Source organism: Tetrao urogallus, assembly GCF_951394365.1.
Source record: "Tetrao urogallus genome assembly, chromosome: 4".
NCBI classification, from domain to species: Eukaryota; Metazoa; Chordata; class Aves; order Galliformes; family Phasianidae; genus Tetrao; species Tetrao urogallus.
Window position 1 is genome coordinate 5,566,651 of NC_136817.1, and position 22,171 is coordinate 5,588,821.

The 22,171-nt window shown below is 37.7% G+C and overlaps 1 protein-coding gene across 1 annotated transcript in view; it reads right to left on the bottom strand.

Moving 5' to 3' along the window:
- Positions 1–22,171, bottom strand: part of DDX60 (DExD/H-box helicase 60) — a gene marked incomplete at both ends in the record, with an annotated part of 38,257 nt that overhangs the window by 3,013 nt on the left and 13,073 nt on the right. Inside the window, 22 exons of the mRNA XM_079534866.1 lie at positions 761–908; positions 2,734–2,855; positions 3,424–3,565; positions 4,609–4,713; positions 5,236–5,436; positions 6,347–6,451; positions 6,651–6,803; positions 7,269–7,413; positions 8,340–8,498; positions 11,055–11,182; positions 11,956–12,084; positions 12,171–12,275; positions 12,383–12,492; positions 12,686–12,831; positions 13,320–13,435; positions 14,128–14,223; positions 15,180–15,299; positions 16,110–16,259; positions 17,230–17,385; positions 18,409–18,572; positions 19,409–19,661; positions 20,712–20,872. Of these exons, the coding sequence (XP_079390992.1) occupies positions 761–908; positions 2,734–2,855; positions 3,424–3,565; positions 4,609–4,713; positions 5,236–5,436; positions 6,347–6,451; positions 6,651–6,803; positions 7,269–7,413; positions 8,340–8,498; positions 11,055–11,182; positions 11,956–12,084; positions 12,171–12,275; positions 12,383–12,492; positions 12,686–12,831; positions 13,320–13,435; positions 14,128–14,223; positions 15,180–15,299; positions 16,110–16,259; positions 17,230–17,385; positions 18,409–18,572; positions 19,409–19,661; positions 20,712–20,872 (3,114 nt within the window). The remainder of the gene's footprint in view (positions 1–760; positions 909–2,733; positions 2,856–3,423; positions 3,566–4,608; positions 4,714–5,235; positions 5,437–6,346; positions 6,452–6,650; positions 6,804–7,268; positions 7,414–8,339; positions 8,499–11,054; positions 11,183–11,955; positions 12,085–12,170; positions 12,276–12,382; positions 12,493–12,685; positions 12,832–13,319; positions 13,436–14,127; positions 14,224–15,179; positions 15,300–16,109; positions 16,260–17,229; positions 17,386–18,408; positions 18,573–19,408; positions 19,662–20,711; positions 20,873–22,171) is intronic.

Here is a 22,171-nt window from a genome sequence, read left to right on the forward strand (position 1 = left end):
GGTATGCTTTTATTACACTCTGTGCCATTCAAAAAAACTGCAGCAGTTTCACAGTGTATTTTCTTTGCAGCATTGCTCCAAAGTTGGTTAAGTACAAAAGTCTCTTCAGATTCTTGAACTTCAGGACACAGTTCAATCTTACATTTCTTTTTCAATAAATCTAATGCAGTTCCTAATATTTTCCTCTTGCAATTAAACAGCTTCAGCAAAGTAGGGAGAGTGCAACTACGCCTTAATGTTAGACTTTTTATTTCAATAAGAAACTTTACCACGTTGGTAGAGGAGTAAATTCAGTTTCTGCGGCTCGCATTCTAAATAAAAGTAGTACTCACAAAAATACTCTAACTGGGGATGCTAATTTTATAAACTGATTTTTATAATTCGTATTTTCATAGGGGCTTTTCATATTCTACAGTCTAGCACTCTCAGTACTCTGAAAGCTATTCAAGCATTGCAAGCATTTCAGGATGTGCAGAAGCGTTCATTGTTAAATAAAAAGGCTTTCAATAAAATTATAGTTGCTTTCATTTTATAAATAATTCCCTTAAATATTTATTTCTGTAAGTTTTTCGAACAATAGCAACCAAAGTGATTTTATCCTGTGCAAAATTTCACGTAATTGGTACAACAGAAGCAAAACATAAACTGTATGCCTCTAACATGTCTAAATTCACTTTTTTTTTTTTTTTTACAAAATGATAATTTATCTTTCCTAATAATGTCACAAATGCTGATTATGCATTTGTTTTTCATTTTCTACCTGTCTTTGACAGTGGAAGTTTGTATTCTTCTTCCATATCTGCCAGCTTAGCTGTTGTCAGAAGAAAATGAGCAAAGTTTTCTTCAACCTTGGTGTTGTACTCATTGACAGCATCTGCAAAGTCTTCTGGCAGATCTTCTAGAAAGACCTGAAATAGCAAGCACTTAATGCCTTAATTCAGGTAATTTCTCCAGATGTGTCACTTGTACTTCGGCACAATTACTGGTACAAACAGCACACGTAAAGGAAAAACTACCACTCTAAACTCTGCCTGATCTGACAGACCAACTACCCATCTAAAATTCAAGAGTTTTTCCCTAAGATGCACATCTGTTTTACACAGAAAAAGACATGGAAAGAAAGAAGCATACAGATTCCTAGAATTTTTACTCAAGAGTACTCAGCTTTATGAAATGATGTTTAGATAGCTAATGGGGTACTTCTGCACGACTACCTAACTCAGATCTAGTTTTGCATACATCAGTGCTCAGGGATTCCCCATCACACCTGAAAAACGCTGCTGCTTTGCTGCCATTCAGTAAGCCCTTTTGTATGAGTAACCACTTTTCAGAAATTGTTCTTTTTTAGAAACTCGACACAGGAGCATTGAAATGCAAAGAAGCTTTGTTTGTTCTCAGGCTGTAGCTAAAATTGAGTTTGCATGGAAGAGGCAGCAATAGGATGTTTCACTTTGTGAAACCCTTAAGTTGGGTTTACTTTGTGCGTAAGATAATGCTCGTCCTGTACTACTGCCCCACTGTTGGAAAAAGACCCTCTTAAGCCTATAGAGGCCTGCAGATGGTGCTAATATCCTTCTGGGTCACTGCTACGTGACAGGAAAAGCTACAGTTGCTTAAGACAAAGAAAAAACTCAGTACTTCTAATTAAACAGGACACTCAACTGCTTCTTCTGTGCTTGAAGAAACAAGGCTTCTTTGTCCTCAGCTGGTAAGTACTTTGTTTTTTTTCAGAAATTTACACTGGGTACAGGTGTCAAGGTTTTAGCAGTAGGTGCCTGCAGAGGTGGCTACTTTGTGAAGAGGCCAGGATTGCCTGTGATTCAGGTGGTTCCAGCCAGCTCTGCAGCAGACCCAGCACAGGGCAAAGATGAGCCCATCAGCTACTGCTAAAGGTATTTACAAAAGGCAAAAGTGTCACACAGGTAGAGGAGTGAAGTAAAAGCTGAGCAACTGCAGTTAGAACACCAAGGTCAGGGAAGAAATAGAGAGGAGGTGTTGCTCCAGATGCTGTAACTGGTGATTTTCTAAACAATGTAAAAGAAACAGCAGTGAAGCAGGTATTTTAACACAGGCCATAGATACAGCAGATGAGTAATTATTTCCCTCCAGCTTGCGGAGAAGTTCATACCACGGCTGATACCCACATTGCAGCCTGCAGAGGAGCCCAGAATAGAGCTGCTGTTTATTTCTTGGAAGAACTGTGGCCTGCACAGTGCCCACGGTGGAGCACATTTATACAGGAGGAACACAGCTCACAGGACTAACCCATGCTAGCACGCTAGGGCTGAAATGAAAAGTAAGGAGGAAGGAATGACAATAGTTAGGAATTGACCTTAGCCCTTCATTTCATGTCCGTCTTAGATCAGGGGAAGTAGAACAGTTTGGAATGAAGGGGTGAAGTTGAACAAGAGAAAGCTAAGTAAGGACAAGAAAGGTGGGTTGGTGTTTTGTTTTCTTATAACAGATTTGGGTATTAAGCAGTAATAAGCTAAGGCTGTATGTGTAATTATAACTGGGTAAACAAACTCCCTGTTTTTGTCTTCAGTCATGAAGGTTTCAATCTTATTTTCTTACTGTCCTGTCATAGAGGAGTAATGAGAAAGCAGTTGGGGAGGGCAGGGGAGGCAGCTGGCTGCTCAAACTACTGAATGTCCACACTGACACTAGTCTGACACGTCTAAACAAATTCATAGAGGCATTTCACGACATAAGTTAGAGCAATGCTTTCTCTACCTTGGACTGGTAAAACCTGTGTTTAAATGCCATTGAGCAGGCTGGAAGATATCTTCTCCCAAACAGATTTGCTAGAACAAGCACTAGCTTCTCTAGGACTTCTTCCGAGAAATCAGTTGAGCCTGTATCAAAGCAGAAAGCACACGGGTTATTTATGAAAACTTAGCCCCCAAAGTTTGCTTAAATTAACTTCCATTCAGGAGTTTCCCTCTCAGTTGCGATAGGCAAGAGTTGACTGCAAAACTGGATACAACTGGATAAACAAAGAAAACTCCATTAGGTAATTAAACAGTTGTATCCACAAACTGATAGAGTGTGTACACACATCACATCTTAGTGCACAAAACAGATTTTACTCATGCAACAAGACAGCAATATTAACTACTTTTTCAAGTTTATATCCAGAAATCATTCATATTATTTTCTGTTTAACATTAATGCTCTGGAGACAGAATTGATTTTTTTCCTAGAATAAAAGAGCTTTCCTAATGCATAGCATTCTTTTTTCTCAGAAATACAAGCACATGCAGAGTTGCACACAGGCAGAAGCCAACGTGGGGATGAAGGCTAGGTAAGCAAAAGACAGGAGCAGCAAGGAGGCACATAAGTCTGAGGACCTTTGGGGTTACAGAGCCTTCCACAGACTCTGTAAGATGCATGAAGTATTAAGATGCATGAAGTATTATTTACCTTCCTTAATTGGCCGGCACAGTTTGTGGAATAAACCTTTCACAAGAAAACTCACTAAGACAAAGTTTGAAGGTTCGTGATAGTGTAAGTGTGTCACAAGCCCAGCAAAGCCTATGGGGTTACCTTCTTGATCCAAGTAGCCCTGTTTGACAGCAAAGTAAGTTTAGTTGTGAACTTCCATTTGACAAAAAAAACACAAAATGGTGGCATTACATATTATAGATAGTCATTCAACCCAATGCATACGTTGAACAACATACTCAGTTTCTTTTTTCAGTTTTTTTTTTTAAAGCCAAAACTGTGTCATTACGGGAAAACAAGGTAACAAACATTTGAGCATTTCTATGGAATATCCTTATCACCTACACAAAGCATAAACATTGACTTCATCATTTTAGTACCAGTGTAGATCATGTTGCCAATGAAAAGTGCATACTGTCACAAAAGTGATATTTGATGGCATTCAAAAACCATTAATCCAAATGTTTGATAGGATGAAAGCAGAACAAGCAGTGATCTGTCAAGTGTATTGTCACAGGATGTTGGGGTGCTGAAAGTATATACAATTTCAAAAGCTAGGCGAGCTTGTGGAATAAAACTCAATTCAAGGCTATGAGTTCTGGGACACCCTCCTGGCATCACACCCTATAAGGAAGTAAGGAATAGGTAGAGAACCATGTTTTTGCAGTTGTTGCGGTTGGTTGGTTTCTTCCACTCTTAAGAAAAGCATGGGAGACAGTATACCACGTACCTGGGCCTGGTTTTAGCCAGTTTTTATGCTAACTGTAACTTTTTGGAAATGTTGTTTATGCCTCCTGCAAACTGACTTCAGATTTTCCTATTCAATGGGAGTATCAGGGGAGTCCCCATCTTCTCCATTCCCACACTTGAGTTTTTTATAAGTACTGATAAGCTAAGATCCCTTTTAGCCTTCTCCTTTCCAGACTACAGTCCCCAGTCTCTCAGCTTCTCCAGATAAGGGAGATGCTCCTGGCCCTAATCATCTCTGTGGCCCTCCGCTGAACTTTCTCCAGTGCTTTCCTGTCATTCTTTAACTAGAGAGCCCAGAAGTTAAAACACATGGCTCCTAAAGCAAAGAGTAGTGAATTATGAGAATCCATAGGTTGAAAGAAAAACAAGCCTGTATTTACACATAGGCATTATTCTGAATGATTTAAAACCTACCTCTTTGATAAGAAACTGCAAAGAAAACATAAAATACATTTTTAATACTCCAACATATCTTTCTCTTTTGAATGACATCAGCGAGTGCTTCAGCACTGACAATGCCTAAACAAAAACAAACAAAAAAAAAATAGAAATGCATATTGTAATAAGCAAACGAATTTAAGATCTAGCTTTTTGATTCCAGAAGGCTACTATGCTGATTCCATAAAGAGAATAATGCACACAACTTTCTCATTGTTTCAACTGAGGTCTCATTTCATAGCTGTCTTTCCGAGGGGAGGATACGTTCACCTCTTTTCCTCAAACAAAGCTGGAAATATTGCAAGATTTTCTGATTCTCCCAAGAAGTGCACGTACTGTATAGAACAAGACTCAGTAAAAATGCTCACCCAATAATAGCATTCCTTTTGACTGTATAGGTTATTGTTAAGAAAGATGGATGAAAACGCATCGTGTGATACCACAGACAACATGAAAGCAGATCTCACTCTGCTATGCTGCTTCTAATACCTGTATTCAGACAGACAGCTTACTTTTGAAATGCATAACTTTCTGCTCATGTTAAGGAGATATTATAACTTAACTTAGACACGATTGAATTCATATTAAGAAAAAATACGAAACCTTTGCTCTGGCATCCATTTTGTCATCAGCCTTTGCAGCCAACAGCATGAGTCTCAGTATTAAGGAGATAGTCAGAGGAAACTGGCCTTTCAGTTGAGGTACATTGGATTTGATAAGTCTTTCAACCTTGGGCAATGGAATATCATAGAAGAACACATCTCCAATCATATCTTGTCCCCGTCTTCCAGCACGTCCTGACATCTAAGAAAATAATATTTGTACTGTTATTTTAATAACATGATAAAAAAGATTCAGTATGAATGTAGAGCAGAGAAAAAGAATAAGGAGTAGGAGTCTACACAAGGGTAAGTTCTTTTGCTTCATTCATCCTTTCTTGCTCAGGTCTATTGTACCAGGACTACACCAGTAGTTGTCCCTTGTAATGTAGCAAAGCTGGAATCATCTCATTTATGCACAGCAGAAGGGAGATGCATGGGAGTCCAATTACTGCACAGATACACTCTCTCTTTGAGAGCTACCCTCCAGCTGATGCTTTCAGCTGCATTGGCAGCTTGGATCCTGAGCCAGAGGCAAACTAGAAGTACTTAACAATAACACAGGCTTGAAAAGTAGCAGAAGAGCAGGAAATGTGCTATTGAAGAGTCTGAAGCCTATCTGCTAGACTGTCGAATAGCTGGAGGCAAATGCATTACTGCATTTGCAGAGTGCATTCCAAGATGGAATTATCTCAGAGGTCCCGATTTAGTCAGAGCAGTTTATCTTCATCACTGTATCCCCACTGAGTGTTCTTACAACATTGTTTTTGTTTTTATTACAAATTCGTAAGGAAAGGCTAGAACAAAACACCTTTTGTTTGTGCTGACTCTTGTAAACGAAAAAGAAATCTATGCATCTTATTTACAGAGCAATTACAATGCTTTTGTTAGTGAAATAGGTCTTTTGAGGATTCATGTTATTTGTGGGCCATCAGTTGTGATACATCAGTAAAATCATAGTAGCTAAAACGATTTTTGTCACCAAGGTAAACAGCTAAAATTCAGTACTTATCCAGAAGTACATGTAAAAGAGAAGACATCATCTGTATTTGTGTGATGACAGCTATGCATCTACTTCTCTTGTAAAATAAATAGCACATGTTCTGCACACATACCTGCCTGTAATTCAGTGCATCTAAGAAGACAGAATCATCAGCAAAGACCACAGACCTACATGGCATGTTGATCCCTAGAGCGAGTGTTGAAGTAGCTGTGACCACCTGTAAAATATTAAATACAACTATGTATGAGAAAGGGCAATATCAGATTTCTTAAGAGTCTGTAATATTCACCTTACATCAGTCAGTGCAGTGTATTTTACCACTGATATGTGATACACTAAACTTTCTGTTTACTAGTATGGAGAAATGAAGCTTGAAAAAAAAAAAAAAAAAAAAAAATTCAACTTGATTTTCCAACCTTGATATATCCCAGCCTGAAAAGCATCTCCACCGTTTGCCTTTCCTTCATGGCCATAGCTCCGTGATGATACCCAATGCCCCTCCGTGCCAGCATTTGATGCAGATAACCCTTTCTCTGAAACCTAAGTCGATAGAAAATCTTCCTCAAAGTCTACAAATAAAAAGAAGCGTTAAGCATTAATCATCACCAAATGTCCACAATGAAAATGAAATTTATCTCTTAGCCATTCGAGTCCAAGCATGTGACAGGGCATTTGAAGAAGATGCTTGGAGAAGCAGTAGAGTCACCACCCTTGAGGGTTTTCAATAAACACATACAGGTAGCCACCTGTATAGGGGTGTAGTTCTAGTATGTAGACTATAGGGACAGTTGTAATGGGCACGGTGGTGATGAGGTGACAGTTGGCAGAATGAAAATTGCTCCATACATCTTCAAAATAAAGTTATTTAAGATTGAGACCTGGAATCAAATTCAGAATCCAGATTATTTCACTAAGTTAGTGAGTATTGTTATGAACAACAATTGCATCACTGACTATGTGCATTTTAGGATTTTTGCGCTAATCCAACCATTTTAAAACATAGAAAGCCAGAAGTATGATTATCAATTACTTACATCTTCATCCACTGCTTTAGGATCAGCATAAGTACACATAGAAGGGATCGCAGTAAGCTTGTTAAGTCTTTCCTGTAGCTGTTTTTTCATAGACAAAAGCATCACCATGCTTTCCATTTTACTAGGTTTCATCTTTTTGATATCGCTGTTTAAAACATGCAATTAAAAAGATTATTTCTTAAACATACATATTTGTATTTTAATATATACTTGGGGTTCTTAAAGATTCAGATGTGTTCTCTTTTCGACTGTAGGCTCAAAAATGAAGGTAGATGTCTTAATGTAGAATTACTTATAATGCTAACGTCTCCATTTTAACTTGGCTGGTATGCAAAACAGTGAATAATTCTGGGCAAAGGAGAAGGAAGGAATTATGGTGATATAAAAAAAATGAAAAATTATTAAGACAGCAACTACAAATACCTTGCTTAGCAAATTAATAAGCTATCACTATTGCACAGTAAAAAAAAAATTTAACATTAAAAAGAAATGTTATCAATTTACTGCAAATAATTACATGGACTGTAGAGATCCGGGGAAGGATTTGAAGAGAAGGAAACAAGAAGCAGGCTTCCAAGCCATTGAGTCTAAACTCATACTGGATTTTAACTCATTACTACTAAGGTCAGATTTTACACCCCATGATCACGAAACAAGGAAGTGGAAAACTAGAGCCAACACAAGGTATAATCAAAGCAAAATGCTGTCACATTTTTGAAGAGCATTTCATCAGCCAGGTGTACCCACATTTCAGAGATCCACTAATATAACCAGACCTAGTGAAATCAAGCTATGAATGTGTTCTTCCACAGTGGCTGACCTCATACATTCAAGTCTCTCTCTCATCCTCATGCTGTAGCACCAGCACTTTACCCAATATCAGCCACACTAGTATTTCCTTTCTCCATCTATGCGCTAGGTGCTGTTATTTAATACCCACCATGCGGGTTGCTAAAGCAACTGCAACTGGCTGCTTGGTATGGGGTACATTCCCAGAAATAGCTTAACACAAAATTTTACTCTGTTGTTATGTGTAAGCTTGACAATAGCATACTAAGTTCTAATACTTACACGTTCTCAGATTTCATTAGTGTTTTATTCACTTTCCTTAATTTCTTCTTTATATCTTCTTTTTCCTTCTCCATTCTAGGATCACATTCATTGCCTTGTTTTTCCAGCAAATTCAGGAAGACATTCGCAGCTGCCTTTTCCACTGAATCTAAGCCAAATCTTAAAGCAATACACATCAGTTAGGACAACTCTAATGGAGCTCTTTATTTGTAATAGTACGTAACGAAAGCTGTTACAATAATACTCAGCAATACTTTTTACCCAACCGCAGTTCATTCTAACAACTGGAAGCACACTTGATTGTTAAATCATAGAATTAGAGTGGCCTGGGTTGAAAAGGACCTCAAAAATCATCTGGTTTTAACACCCTTGTCACGGGCAGGATTGCCAATCACTGGACCAGGCTGCCAAGAACCACATCATAGCCCACATTCACTTAATAACTGCATTTATTTCCAATCTGAGTGGCCATATATAAAATGATTGCGCCATTAAAGTATTTGCAGAAAGCGTGCTCAATCCTCCCTTAAATAATTTTAATCCTTCTCAACTAACCAGTTGAAAAAAAAAAAAAAGTCAATGCCTGTTTCTTCTGGTCTTCTACTACGCTGTTCTTCCTCATAGCCTTTTCAACACTGCGCTGTTTGAAGCTTAACAAGGATAAAGACTGTACCAGCTTCACCCTCAGTAAGCAGTTATCAAATCCTTGTTGCAGTAAGGATTGACAGCAGATCATGTTGACTAACACTAAGAAGTGTTCACAAACACCTGGCATGAGGTTGCAACCTTAGTCTATTAGAATACTCGCAAGTCATTCAAATCCAGCAGTCACCAAGAACAAGAGCAAAAACTGAAGGACTCTATACTTGTAAAGGCCAAACACAGAGCTTAACAATTCTTGCTTAAACTTTCTTTGTGAATGACAGAGCTCAATAACAATCATTTCCCATTTAGTCTTGATTCCTTGGGAGTGAATTCAATTTATTCAGCCACATAAGTAAAAGTGTGGTGCCAGTACATTCCTTTCCCTGGTGTTTTTAAGAGAAGAGGGCTCCAAGTAATGTTCTCCCTACCAAAGGCCACAAAAGCAATTAGGCTGCTAGAACTTCGATACCTGCTCTTTCAGGAGTCTCTGTTAATTCCATGCTGACTTGATACCAGAATGGGTGATCACTTGATTGAGCTGTTGATGAATTAGGTTGTAAAAAGCTTACCACCATCAACAAAGACAAATACCAATCTACTATTCCAAGTCAGCATCTGTTTCTGAGGACTCCAAATCCCTTTCATCTGCCTCACAAATTCTCAGGACTTGGACACATAAAAAGATACAAGTTTATAAAAAACCTGTTTGATGCTCATCCCTTGTCAGAACACAGCACAGAGGAGGTCCACAAAGAGCTGTTACATTACACCGATTCCTTAAAACAGCATCAGATAATACATTTCTCTACTTCAAATCCCAATTTCATGTCACTAGGTTACGCCTCCACACTCACTGGTCTGCAATGTGTACTCATCCCACAGTGATTATTTAGTTATAATTAGTTATTGAAGAGAGGATTCACACTCCATACATAGTGCCTTGTAAGAGCCATACATCACCAAAAATTTCTAAGAACCCATCATTCCACAGCAGATGAGAATAAGCCACTTATCCTTCTCTGTGAAGAGAAACACTTCCTAACTTCCTAGCGCCCCAAAACGATGCTGCAGTTCACAAAGCAGCTGTGAAATCACTCCTTACACAAAGGATTTACAAATAACTGCTGGTAATTTTGAAATCTATTGGTTTGAACTTGAAAGCAGACATAACACTATTTGTCAACTAGACTGTCACTCAAAATACAAAAAGAAACCATTACTAGCATTTAGAGATTCTGACAACCTGTATACTCCCTTTTGCTTCTTCCTTTCTAGTCTTCTTTCAGAAATGCTTTTTTATCAGCACTAATTTGTAAGAAATGAAATGGCAGCTAGCTTTCTCCCCCCACTACTAAATTGTCCGTTGCAAGGAAGAGCAAGGCTTCATATTGGGATAAGAAAACATTTTACCTGATGTGACTGTTTCTTTGCACTGGACAACTCTGTGTAATGCTAAGTAGCTTCTTTTCAATAGTAAGATCAGTGTTAACATACTACTGATACTTTGAATAGCATTGATTATGTTGTCAGTAGCTTGTGCCCATTTGATGCTTTGTGAAGTTACATCTCAGATGTATGGGTTAATTGATCCACTTCACTGGATAAAACACTACGTTGACAGAGGTTTTGCAGTGAAATCATAACAAAAGATACATTCATAGAAGCTCATTTCATCCTTTTCCCTATCAAGCCTGCACCTACACACACTCTTTAAACACTAAATAAAGAGCTGAACTTATACTTAACACACAGGAGCAAAGCTAATGGAGAATTCAACACTTACTTCAGTGTAATTCTGCTTCTCCTAATTTCCCATCATATCACTCACAGATTCTAACCTTTCCAGACAGAAATTTATTCACAGTTTTACTTCATTTAAATCTTCAGACCCATAAACACAGATAAAAATACAAAGTCCCACGTAAAGATAAAAGGGTTGATAGAGCTTGTGAGTCTTTATTTCATACACTTTAAAAACCAACAAAACTAAAACCAAATACATGGCATCTTGCATTTTCCTCATTTTTCTCTAGTCAATGAACACATACTATACGGAAAGTAAATACTTACATAAAAAATATAGCAGGCAATTTACCCATTTCATTCAGTTTATCAACAAAGCGTGCAAATTTCTTCCACTTGTAATGTTCTGAACAATCCACAGGTTTGGGCCTTAAGTCCTCCAGTACCTCATTCACCTGACCAAAGCATTATTAAGGATATTTTAATACCAGAAACATCTGCCTGGAAGGCAGTTTCTATCAGCCCAGATACATTAACTCATGCAGTACTGTCTCATGGCTTACAGACTTAAAAGCCCTGCAGAGCATTAACTGACTTCAGCAATAACTCAAAACACAAATTGTTGGCTACCATCGCTGTGGAAATAGTGAAGTATTTCTAACACATCAATTATATTTTCACATTTAAGTGTCAAATCTGTAAGTCTGGTTTCTTGTTGTCCCCCCTCCCCCCCTTCCCCCCCCACACACATTTTCTTTTATACTTATTTTGGATTCAGAACCTCCTTACACTTCTTTTTATAATATAAAAACATATGGCTGCCAAAGACTTGATCTTTCACCCATTGCTTTAATATCTTTTACATAGAAAGTTATTACAAAAACTTTCAAATGAGCAGCTAAATGAGAAACAAGAGGTAGACTGAAGTAGCAGAACAGTGGCACAATACTGTCACTGGTGTAGGTACCTGAAGTAATCACAACTTCAAATTTCGTGTCAATACCAGACATCTGATTCCCTGAGAATCTGGGGAAAACACAACCTTGAAAAACTTATCAAATTCCACTAATCTTAGTGCTTCTCTTTTAGCACAACAGTAGTTAATACTAATAAGTAGTAATTGTCGAAGTAGAAGCTCCCGTAATTACTGTGAAATAATTTCAATTATGCTGTAATTACATTACATCTGCACATAAGCTTAAAAATGCACTCCTCTAACAACAGTTACCTTCTGTCTTTGTCCAACTACAATCCAGTTGCTTAACTCTTTCTTCAGTTCCTGTTCATATTTCCTCACATCCATCTTTTTTATCACTACCTTATTCTTGAAGGAGACAAACTCCTCAGGATCCATCTCCTTGAAAACAACATCATTATAAAACACCGCGGTACTTGACCTAGTTATTACTTCTACATTTTCTGTCTGCAGCTCTTTAGACCCACCTGGGCCCTTGGCCACTTCTGCCAGACTTTTACCATTGTGTCATACAGCTGAACGCTCTCCCTTGGAGACAGGGAAAGATCTGAAGGAATGCCATAGTTCTCAATCTGCAAGGAGTTTAAAAAAAATAAAGAAAGAAAGAAAATAATCAGCTTGCAGTCTTGAATTCAGTGCAACGTTTGAGAAACATTTTTGTCATCAGTGCAGTACTTACGTGATTGACTGTTAATGCAGCACAAGGGTGAAAATGTTCAATGACAAAATCACTGCCCGTTAGAGAACACACATGCTTCTCCAAATCATTGTATCTTTCTTCATACAGGACTGTGAAGAGACAAAAATGTAAGGATACAATTGTTTGTTTTTAAAATTAAGTGCTTACAACTGCAATACTTATTTTTGAAATATAAGTATCTATGTATATATTTACATTATTGCCTTCATGCAGTATGATTAAAATAATTGCAGAAAGGACACTACATTCATTTGTTAGTTAGAGAAACATGCCAATACTCACCTAATCTAACACGGTATGATTTTTTCTGTTCTTTTACTGTAGATCTTCCTTTATACTTCCCTGCAAAATTCTTCTCAGAGTCGGTAGAGCTTCCTTCTATTTTATTATCAGCACATTGCCAATACCTTTTCACAGACTGTAGCCACCTTCAAGAATAAAAGTCAAAATTTTTCTTCAAAATATTTTTAACAACTATAGAGGAATTACAACTTCCTTCTGTTTCTCCTGCAGAATTTCCAGTCTTTCACCATCTCAGAGGTATTTCCCCCAGCTTATCCCAGGGTGCTGCTCATAAACGTGGCATAGCACCATCATACGCATACATGCACACAAATGCATATAGTGACAGTGTTTTACTTGACTGGTGATAGACAAGGATACTTATTTGGTTTTGGCAAACCAAATAGATTCAAAAGCATCCTAAATTCTTCTGCCCAGCTCATTTAAAGAGCCGTAGGAAATAGCAGTGCCTATTCTCACTGCAGAAGGTAAAGAGTTACATAACTTAGTGTCAATTATGTACAATAAATAAAAACAATTCCAACTCTGCCTCTCAATAGTAATTGAGAGCTGTTTAAGACAACTCAAATCCAGTTTAAATAAGCTCTTGTGAATCTAAAATCTCCAAGCGTACTCAGTCAGGTGATCTGGATTACTGATAGTAGCAGAGAGAGCCAAAAACGGGCACCGAATTGTTACCAGAAGATGCTCCCAAACCTCTGCTCCAATTTCACCACCAAGACAATGAATCTGTATTTTCAGGAAAAGAAAGAGAATTAAAACAAAGAAAATAAGTGTTCCTTCTCAAAGTGAACCCAAAAAGAGTTGCTTCACTACCGTTTTCCTACAGAACTTGGAGAAGAACATTACTGAACACTTCTTACTCTCTAGCTAACAACGAGATGCAAATGAAACGGATACATCTCTCTCCAGACCTCACTGGACAGTTAAACAGCCTATATTTCAATACTGTTTTCACAGTACATAGTCTAGATATTTACTCACATCTTCAGCAATTAATCTGATACACAAGAAAGAATCCAGCACAAATTTTAATTGCAGCAAGGTTAATCATCATTAATCAGAAAATTGGCAAATATGCGACAAGAAAAATGAACGATTCAAGCCTGCAGTACCTCCAGACTCCAATTTCAACTCTAAAGCTACAGTGATGGCCTTTCGTTTTTCAAATGACTGGAGTAAGAGAAACATCAGGGGAATTCCTGTTAACTTCCATTGAACTGAAGCCCCCTTAAGGGCTACGAGAGGATTAAGATGTTGCATTGTAATACATGAAGTCTGTCAGGTAACAATAAAAGCAAGTGAGTCAAAAATAATAGTTCTAAAGTTTTTGCCATCTATCCTGTATGTAATGAATTGAATTGTTGACTTCTTTCCTCTGCTTTTTCATTTCATAATTGATGACTATTGAATATACACACCTCATCAAATATAACGTATTGTATTCGTTTGGTCCAACTCTGGCGATGAGGAGACAGCATCAGAATTTCTAAACACTGAGGCACAGTCACTAGTATCTAGAAATAGAAGTTTGTGAAGTGTTATTTTCAAGTAAATTGGCTAATCAAACGTAATAGCATAGATTGCATGCTGGAAAAAATTCAAATGAAATACCTAATTATTTTTAAAGTAGGCAAAAAACAAGTAGTTTTTCACTCCTGCCTTACAGAAAGGCAAGAAGGAGGAGGCAGAGGACTCCAGGCCTGTCAACTTCAACTTGATCCCTGGGGAACCATTAACCCTTGAAACCATTTCCAGGCACATGAAAGACAACAAAGTCATTAGGAGTAGTCAGCATGCCTTCACCATCCTTCAAGAGGAAATCATGCCTGACCAATCTGATAAAATTATACTATGAACTAACTGTGCTGGAAGGTGAGGAGAGAGGATATTGTTTAATGGTGAGATCTTACCTGATCCTTCTCAAAGGATATAAATGTAAAGAGAGTATTTAAAGAAGAGAGAAGAGGGCTCTTTTCAGTGGTGTCCACCAACAGGACACGAGGCAATGGGCATAAAGTAAAATATTGAACGATCTGTTCAAATTTTCCACTGTGAGACTTAAAGGAAAAAAAAAGAAAAAAAAGGCATGCTCCCACTTAAAAAAAAAAAAAAAAAAAAAAAAAAAAAAAATCAGCCTATCATCAAATTTTCTAAATAATAGGAAAAGTCACACCATCATGAAAATAATGAAAAAAAGCACCTTCTTCATTTGTCTGCATTTACATCAGATGCATGCCTGAGACCAAGGGATTCAGAGGTTGTTCAATGGCATATCCTCTAAGGATGAACAGGCACTTTTGTGTGCACCAAAGTGAAAGTTCCTGGTGAGCAGTACAATCATCTTTAGATTTTTCCTGAGCTTTGTATTTAGTGATGGTACAACTGTTACAATGAAAGTTAATACTTTCAGGAGCCAGATGAAGCGCAGAAGTCATTACTATCCTGTGTTAAAACACCCATAAAAACATACCTGAGAATTCATGACATCGTGGCGATAATCTCGTGTGAAGACTCCACACACCACCAATCCATCCGGAAGTTTCTTGGTGAATCGACTGTATACAGATCCCACCACTTGGTTTACAAGTGCCTTAAGTAAATCAAGTCATTAACGAAACTAAACAGCGTACGCCTGAAGGCATTTGATATTATATACAAGTATCTAGTTTGGGCACTAATGTTAATATGTGAAATTATAATGTACTGTGTAATGTATTATCAACTTTGAACAGATATAGTTCTTTATGTTCAGTTATACTCATGCTTGCAAAGCACTTTAGTGTTCCGTGAAGTGAGTTATGTAGTATTACTTCTGTATCATGATGATTTTTAGAGCTGCTAACAATAAAACAAAAAAGATGACGTTCTGCTGTGTCTACAAGCTATAAGTTAACACCACAGTAAGTTTCGGAAGAAGTTAAGACACTGTGTCTCAGCTTTTAAGTCCATTTCTAACTAGCAGAAGAGAATTTGCATTTAAAAAGAAAAAAAACGTACCACAACAGGCAAGAGTTTCACAAGATTTTTCTTGACGTTGCCTAAGAGTTCTCTCATTTGGAATGAAATTACTTCCTTGATCATTGTTCTATTCCAATATCACTTTCACATACAGTTTATATGTTTTCACTACTCTCACCATTTTCCAAACACTGCTTCTAAGGACTTCAGTACATATTGGTGTTCCTGACCTTAAAATAGCTATATATACAGCAACAGACAAATATAAATCCTACATGAACATAATCGTTTTCAAGATTCTTTGTTAATGCGCTTAATGACATTTATGATTAAAAAAGACATACATCAACTAAATAAGTGTAATAAGTTACTCCCAGTGGTTTTAGAATTATACTGAAAGATGGAGTCAACGTATAGAATACGTAGTAGGACGTAGCCTTACCTTTGTAGGAGCAACGTAGACAACTACTCCTTCATCACTTGTTTTCAGGACTTTCTCCATGCAATAATAGGAAGCATATGTTTTTCCTGATGATGTGGGAGCAACTATCACTGCAGACTCATTATTATCCACAGCATCAAGAAGTTCTCGCTAAGAGAAGAGTACTAGTTTATATCCAAGTGTCTTGTTATTATGTTCTCACTGAGTAAAACAGCTCTGTGAGAAAGGCTTTTTTTAAACATACAGACTTCTAATAGCAATTTGGGACTACTGGAGGTCAAAGTTAACCTAGTTGTTTTATGGCTGTATTTATTTCCCCCCTTCAGACTGTTAGCAGAAAAAGCAGAACTAACAATTCTGACTTGCTTGTTTCCATTATTTACTCCAACAGATACTGAACACTTGCATTCCAAAACTGGGAATTTTAAAACAAAAAATAAAGCCAGTTAACTCAGTGTATAATTTAGATTCAAAAACTTCATTGTTGTTTTACAAAGCACTACTTTTTATTGCATTGTACTATTTACTCAGTACTGTTAAATTCTCTCTTATGATCTTCACATACATTGTTTATTAATTGGTTTTCTTCTTTACTACTGTATTCGTCCATACTTTCTCAACAGGTGTGTTAAAGGATGGAAGGAAGAATATTAAAAGGAAAAATTAGTGTTAACACTATCAATATATACACCATCTTTCAAGTTGCTCCTCAAGCAAGTGACTTGTTTGTAGATATCAGAAAAGTGGCAAATTTAGCTGACCTCCCCAACCTAACAATACAAAGACTTCAGTTAGATTTGCTGCTCTTTGAAGAAAAAGTTTTTTTCTGATCTGACACTATAAGCCGTTCCTTACAGACAAGTAAGGAGAACAGCAGCTTGAACTAATCATCAGATATTCAGCAGAAGCTCACAGACCTAGCATTACGTATGTTGAATGCCTTCAGCTAAGCTCTTCGTTGCAAAGCCCTCAGTGCAAACAGAACACTTACAAAGTCATCTGCTGTCTTCGTTAAGCTTAGAGAAACACTACTTTTCACAAGTAGGATAATAATGACTGTTTTTAAATGAAACAAGGTCACTTCCAATAACTCTATGTAGAAATGGATTTGCCTCAATACCTGCCACGTGTCTGGTATGAAGTGTTCCACTCGGGGATCTGGATCATTCCTCTCTTCTCTGAGCAAGTAGTAGTCCATGTATTGCAGCTGAAAGCGAGCTGGTCCCACCTCAATATCATAGGTGCTTTTACTCCGATCATCTCTTCCTTCTCTCATCTGTAAGGTCATATTAAATTTCAAAAAGATTCTGAAAATGTTATGTTTTTCCCCCCCTGTGGAATTCAGCTTTGAAAATGTATGAAATTGTAGGTAATTTTTAAACAACTTTGTCTGTTGTAGCCTAGTGTCAGAGTCATATCTGGAGGCTACATTTTTGTAATTAATGTCTTCCAGCAGCCGCTGTTGTGGTTGCTTTTGTTGTGAGATAAGCTAACAAAACGATCTAGCAGACAGAGCTTGGCTTCCTTGAGCTACTGTGAGGTACATACTTCTCACACTGTACTTTTTCTCTTCTTGAGCCTGCTGTGACTGTGCAAGAAATCCAAGCTAGGGAAAGAAACCTATTGTAAAGACTAACTGTTATTCTAAATTTCGTAAAGCTTTCAGTTCTAATGTATGGTATACACATTCTACTTAAGGAATAACAATTTTATTATTCATAAATGTGTGTGATTACATAACCAATCCTGAAAGCTGACTACCAAAGCATAACACATTACAACATAAAATCATAGAATCGCTCAGGTTGGAAAAGACCTTAAAGATCATTGAGTCCAACCACAACCTGACCATGCCGCCCTAACTCTAACAGCCCTCTGCCGAGTCATGTCCCTGAGCACCGCATCCAAACGGTTCTTAAACACATCCAGGGATGGGGACTCAACCACATCCCTGGGCAGCCTATTCCAGGCTTAACAACTCTTTCTGTAAAGAAGTTTTTCCTGACATCCAACCTAAACCTCCCCTGGCACAACTTAAGGCCATTTCCCCTCGTCCTCTCACCTGCTACCTTGAGATGAAACCAACCCTGCTCTCACTGTAAGCACCTTTCAGATATTGGAAGACAGCAATAAGGTCTCCCCTCAGCCTCTTCTCCCTTAGATCAAACAGACCCAGTTCCTGTCGCTGCTCCTCAAAGGATACATTTTCCAAGCCCTGTAGCAGCCTTGTTACTCATCTTCAGACCTATTCCAGAAGGCTAGAAAATCACATGAAGCTATACGAAGACTAGAAAGTTACCTGGCCAGTCAGAGTACATGCCAAATTCTCAAATCCAAGAAGTTGTAGATACTGACTCAGCTTCTGCAAGTGTGATTTCTCCAAAAGATCTTGATATTTTTCAAGGAGTATATGAATTCTCCTCATAACTTGGACAGCACTGCTTAAGTCTTCAGGTTTGCTTCCTTAAAAAAAAAAAAAAAAAAAAAAAAAAAAAAAAAAGAAACTCCAGTAGTTATTTGACAGCTAACTGTATCATCGGGAGTCTTCTTATATTAGGTATTTTTAGAGCAGATCTTATCCAACCAGCCATGTTTATGGCAACTTAAAAATACAATTAGAGACTACCACAACATAACTCACATGCGGCAACCGCTGTCGAACAGCAAGCATCCAAACAAATCTAACTCGCTATTAAAGGAAGTTGTACTTCTTACATCTATTTGGTAACAGAAGCTCCCCATTTTCTTCATTGACTCAGGTTTATTACTCAACCCTATTAGCTGCATATTTCCCTCTGATGTTTACAGGTCACCCCAGTATATTTCCAGCAGCGAGACTGGATTCTCTCAACCAAAAGAATAGACTGGATAAGTTGATTCTAGTGAGACTGAAGACAGCAAAAGACAGTAGCATAGATTTTGGTGATAATGAGCATTATTCAGATTGTGAGTTTACTCAGTCAGCTACTTAACAATTCATCTCTATATAGTCATACTGTAGTGTGCATAGCTCATACTCATTAAAGATAAATACAATAAAACATGTATGTAGTGTTTAAAAGGAAAAAACAGAAAAATAGCTGAAATCTAATTTCAACAGATTGCTTGTGTCTCCTTTGAGGGATTTTGAAATTGCAGATGGGGATTAATGCCTGCCAACACTTAAAAGCACCATTACTGCTCCCAGGACAAGAGAGTATTTACATGCCTTTATTCCTACTGAGAAAATACAAATGCACTCACTTAATAGGTTTAGGTGAGTGCAAGCTGAACATTCAGCATGCACTTGGTTATCATACCTTGTTTTCTGCAGTGTTTTTTCCATGCTTCTACACAGGCCGACAATCCTGATATTTCTATGCTGAATTTCACAGATTTACTTTTAACTGTCTTGAGAAACTTTTCCAATTTACTTATTCCAACTGTCAGATTTTCTTTTATTTCCTGCTCTATTGGTATCTGCAAGGTTTTCCATTGCTCCTGTTCTTTCTTTTCTTCTTTAGCTTTTAGTCGCCTGTTGTTTTCCTCCATAATCATTTCTGCTTTGCTTTTCTACGCAAAGAAATTTCAAAATTAATCACAATTATGTGGAAACATCATCTGAAAAAACTAATCCATAAACGCAGAATATATTACAGTTCGCAGTTCACCTTTGTGGTACATCATCATTTGGCAGCTCTTGAAATTATTATTCAATTCTGAAGAAGACCATCTCTGAATCAGAGCATGCTGCTCAAAAGCTTACCTATTCTTTACTTTAGATATCAATAAACAGTGTCATCACAAGTAGTCTAAAAGCACACAGACACGGAAAAAATAAATAGCAGATACCTGAGGATTTTGGGGGTTTTTTTTGTTTGTTTTGGTTTGGTTTTTTTTGTGGGTTTTTTTTTTTGTGGGTTTTTTTTTTTTTTTTTTTTACTTACAGGTAACAGTAACTGTAGTAACAAGGTTTTTTTTTTTAAATTCATTAAATAAAATTCAGAGTTCCATCTTACTTGAACAAAATTATTCTATATATGGTTTACAGATGATAATCTAAATCTTACAGTACAATACTTAATAATGAAGTATTACTTAAATTCCTATTACTCACTCCTGTACATTAGTGTGCAAGTACATACCCTGTGATGTCTGAAAAAGTTCTTAGGTTGAACAAACAGCAGTATTTACAGAACCTTTCGTGGGGACTATTTCCAAACGATGGAGGAAAATAAACAACCAAACAATGGATTTCACAGTATTGCTCAGTATTTTCTTACAGTAAAATAAAATTTTTCAACTGCAGTTTCCTCCATTCCACATTCTAGTACTAGCCAAGAGCCAAACCACACCAGCCTTCACAAACTTGGTATTTATTACTTTTCTTTATTTACGCCTCTTAAAAATTAATTGCCACTAATCCCAAAGAGAAACAAATTTTCTCTTTCCAATTAGACAATTTATAGTACAAAATAATTAAGTTTCCCCAGCTGACAGTGTGACGCATTTGAAGTATAATATTTCATCTCCGGCGTTCAAATAGTAGAAATGTTTTTTTTTGTTTGTTTGTTTTTGGATAATATAAAATAGATATGGAAAGAACTATTTGCATATACTCACGCGTATTTTAGTCTTCTTCACAGCACCAGCAGCCTTCCCTGGAGCATCCTTTTGGCATACAATAAACTTGGAAGAGCTACCTTCCAAAGTGCTTCCATACAAACGATGAAAAGTCTGAAGCTTTTGAATTTGTTTTCTTTCATATGCATCTTTGGACTTCGCTGCAAATAAGCACAACTGATTCAAAACTACACAAACACAATTTTAGTCTACACTATTTCCAAGAAAAGTTAACTGAGCAATGATCTTGCAAATGTACTGCATAACTAATGAATATTAAGATGTTACAGTTACGACATAAACAAGAGAGTATGGCAAAACAGATTATGACAATAAAAAGAAAACAGATAAAAAGCTTACCCCTATCCTGGGCTCACTTACAAAACTCCAGCAGAGCAGATCTCCAGAAGAGATCCTTCCCCACTGGTAGCCAGCTCTTCAATGGGTCTAGGAGGGGGGCAGCCAGGCTTCACCCCTTCCAGTAGCATTCGTGAATTGCCTTCACCTGTGCTCCTCTGGCTGACTCATGGCTCGCCTCAGGTGATCAATCAGAGGTTCAGACCCTGACTCAGCAGTTCCCATACATGTACACATGGCAAAAATTCTTCACTGACTAAAAGACAAAATCACCTATCAAAAGAGGCTTGCTACTAAGACTCACAGAATGGTACTTGGAATTATCTGAGTAGTAAGTCACAGACTCAAATTCGGACAACTTCAGGCAAACATCAAAAGTTATTGGAAAACTTAATAAGCAGGAAACAAACTGACTGTTAGAGCACACAGTCAAGGAAAATGAGAAGGTGCCTTCAAAAGGCAATCAAATAATCAAAGACCTCTGTGAAAGCAAGGCTCTCTCATCAGAACATAAATAATGCTGCTGGAAGAAAACTTTTCCTACTCAATATTGAGCACATAAATATTTCTGCACTCAAGTCATACAATCACAGAATGGTTTGGGTTTGAAGGGACCTTTAAGATCTTCTAGTTTCAACCCTTAGTATAGGCAAGGACACCTCCCACTAGACCAGATGGCTCACAGCCCCATCCAGCCTGGCCTTGAATGCTTCCAGGAATTGGGCATCCAGAGCCTCTCTGGGCAACCTGTACCAGTGTCTCACCGCCCTCACAGTAGAGAATTTCTTCCTAACATCCAGTCTCAAGCTCCCCTCTTCCTGTTCAAAGAGGATTCCCCTCATCCTGCTGCTACCTGCTCTTATTAAAAGCCCCTCCCCAGCTTTTCTGTAGGCCCCCCTCAAGTATTTCTTAGGAACACCGAGGTTGCACTAGACCTCCAAGATCATCCAACCTGAACCTCTTCCAGCACATTAAGGCCATTACCTCCTGTACTATTGCTAGTTACTTGGGAGAAGAGGCCAACCCCCACCTTGCCACAACCTCCCTTTAGGAAGTTGCAGGGAGTGATAAGATCTCCCCTGAGCCTCCTCTTCTCCACACTA